At 59.1% G+C, this 3008-nt stretch overlaps 1 protein-coding gene across 1 annotated transcript in view; it reads left to right on the forward strand.

The window, feature by feature from the left end:
* The window catches only part of SORL1 (sortilin-related receptor, L(DLR class) A repeats containing), a 136287-nt gene that overhangs the window by 9066 nt on the left and 124213 nt on the right, over positions 1–3008 (forward strand). The window contains exon 3 of the mRNA XM_014541910.1: positions 1354–1479. Within this exon, the coding sequence (XP_014397396.1) occupies positions 1354–1479 (126 nt within the window). The remainder of the gene's footprint in view (positions 1–1353; positions 1480–3008) is intronic.

The following is a 3008-nucleotide window of genomic DNA, read 5'->3' on the forward strand; positions in this document are numbered from 1 at the left end:
CAACCTCCCGATCCGCCCTGCTCTGTGCATGACAGGGGGCAGCGCCCTAACTCCCCAATCGGCCCTGCTCTCAGCCCGACCAGGGGCTGCACCTAGGGATTGGGCCTGCCCTCTGCCACCTGGGAGCAGGCCTAAGCCAGCAGGGCGTTATCTCCCGAGGGGTCCCAGACTGCGAGAGGGCACAGGCCGGGCTGAGGGACCCCCCCCTTCCCCCCGAGTGCACAAATTTTTGTGCACCGGGCCTCTAGTCTATATATATAAAAGCCTAAGCGACCGTTATGACCAGATGACTGGCCGACTGGCCGGTAGCTATGATGTGCACTGACCACCAGGGGGCAGAAGTCCAATGCAGGAGCTGCCCCCTGGTGGTCAGTGCACTCCCACAGCCAACCTCCCGCAGCTGGCCAACACCCCGATCGGCCCGATGGGCCCCAATCGCTGGCCAGGCTGAGGGACTCCACCCGTGCACAAATTCGTGCACCAGGCCTCTTGTAGTGAACTGTCAGGCTTGCTTTTGACCCACTGGTTATGTGTCACATTGCACGGGTAGTGAAGTCTAGGTATAGGATGTCAGACGGTCCACCTGCCATCCTGACCTGAGGTGTAATGGCTGCCACCAGTTGGCTTTACCTGTGTTACTTCCGCAGGTGACTGACCTGCTAAGCCTGCTGTCTGCCCTGGAGGTCATTTCACAGTTGCACTTGCCGCGCAGGGTTGTGGTGGAGCCGCCTGAGCTCCTATGGGAAGGTGTTGGGATAGGACCCGCCCGTAGGCACTCAGGGAGCAGCCCTCCTGGGGTTTATCACTGCGGCTGGGCCGCTGTGGCCAGGGGGCTCTGCTCCGTGGGCTCACCTCCGCAGCTTGACCTCCTAGCGCTCTGCATTTCCCCCTCGGGCGGGCGCCTCTGGTCTTCTGGGATGTTGTAGGAACAGACTTCCCAGGAGGGATGAGGCATTAGGTGACCTTTTGGGGACATTTCCACAGATGGCAAAACACCTTCTCCGTCCTTCCCCGCAGCCCACCGCTTCCTGTCTGCCTCTGGATGCAGTTTGTTAAACACGGAACTCAGCCTGTGGAGCCGGTTACCCTGTTTCCACTCACCTGGCTTCCTCTCCAGGGACTCTGTCTCCCCAGAGCAGGGGCTGCCTGCTCCCAGGCTTCCCGCCCCGGGGCCAGGGACAGGCAGGCGCCCCGCTTCTCCTTTGTGGGTTATCTTGTCGCACCAGGAACCATGGGGAGACCACAGTCACGAGCTGGCACACGATCACGATCGAGGCAGGATGTTTGAGAGTGACAGCTCTTTCCGCCACGTTTCTCACCAACTCTTTTCCCCTCCCCTCTTCCCTATCCCAGGTGTACGTGTCTTACGACTACGGGAAATCATTTCAGAAAATCTCTGAGAAGCTGAACTTCGGTGCGGGAAACAGCAGCGAGGCGGTGATCGCCCAGTTCTACCACAGTCCTGCTGACAACCGGCGGGTGAGGAGGGCGCCCGCGGCTGGGACGCGGGACCTCATGGGCTGTGTGTGGGGAAGAGGGTTGCACTCGGAGGCTGGGCGAGGGGCCGCTTTGTCATCTTTGCAGCATGACTGGTGGCCGGTGACGGTTTTTCTGTTTCCCTGGGAGTCTGACAGAGTGCAGTGCTCAGGTGGATCCAACATACCCAAGCCGGCCAGGTGCTGGCGGGCAGGGTCCAGGCAAACAGTGGCTGGTGAAGGCACAGAAAACCTGCCAGCTGATAAGTGGTGGATCATAGGCGGCAAAAGTGTTACCAGTCCCCAGGCCTTACCTTGCAGTCTAATCGGGGTCTTCCAGACTGGCTGCTGCGCTCTCTTCCTGGCATCACCTGTGCATGTGCATGTGTGTGCCTGTGTGCGTGTATGCATGTGTGTGTGTGTGCGTGTGTGCGTGTGCACCCTCCTTCCTCCAACCTGTCCTGGTACAGAGGTCACCAAGGCAGTAGATGGAGCTGTGTCTCCTGATCTGTCTTCCTAACTGGCTGGCCTGGTGCTTGTTTCTGCAGAAGATCCCTCCAGCTCCCCCCCTCCCCCGCCCCCTCCCCGCAATGTGACTTGGAGGAGGTTGCCCTGGGCCCCAGGGGAGGCAGGAGGAGGGCAGAGGACGGTGCAGGAGTCCGCCCCTCAAGGCTTTCTTTCCTGCCTGGCGGGAGCTCTGGCTCCACTAGGAGTTGTATTTGATGCTTTGGTCCCCACTGTCCTGCTCTCGCGAGCATGTCCAGCTCATGTCCAGGCAGGATGGCTGCTCTCAGGATGCTGAGGGATGGGGACCTGCTCCTCTTCCGGCCCCAGAGAGGGAGCAGGGAGGGAGACCCCCAGGTGCCCCCGTGCCTGCGCCTGGCCCTGCGCTCTGGTAGCAGAGGTGGAATGGAAAGTATTTAGCCACTGGATTGGCACTGACTGCTCAGACCTGCCTGACATGGGAGCTGGTCCTGAAGAACAACCTGCAGGCGGGCACTAACCCTTTAGCTGCTGGACTTGGGGGAGGTCTTGGCGAAGCGGCCAGTCCACTGCAGCTTTGGGAGGAACACCCACAGGTTTCAGGGAAGTGGGGTATGGAATCAGTTTTTAAAAATATATTTGTATTGATTTCAGAGAAGAAGGGAGAGGGAGAGAGAGAATCATTGATCGGCTGCCTCCTGCATGCCCCACACTGGGGATCCAGCCTGCAACCCCGGATAGGCACTGACTGGGAATCCAACTGTGACCTCCTGGTTCAAAGGTTGATGCTCAACCACTGACACATTAGCTGGGCCGGAGGCATTGTTTTTAAACAACTGGAATAGTCATTGCTTTTACACACAGGTTAAACCTCAGCCCGGCTTAATCTCAAAGTGGAGCGGCCAACTCGCCTCTTACCTTACTTATTACCTACCTGCAGGTGACAGGACACCCTCTCCCCTTACCTACCTGCAGGTGACAGGACACCCCTCCTCTTAACTACCTGCAGGTGACAGGACACCCCCTCCCCTTACCAACCTGCAGGTGACA

This window comes from Myotis brandtii, unplaced genomic scaffold, assembly GCF_000412655.1.
Source record: "Myotis brandtii unplaced genomic scaffold, ASM41265v1 scaffold1074, whole genome shotgun sequence".
NCBI classification, from domain to species: Eukaryota; Metazoa; Chordata; class Mammalia; order Chiroptera; family Vespertilionidae; genus Myotis; species Myotis brandtii.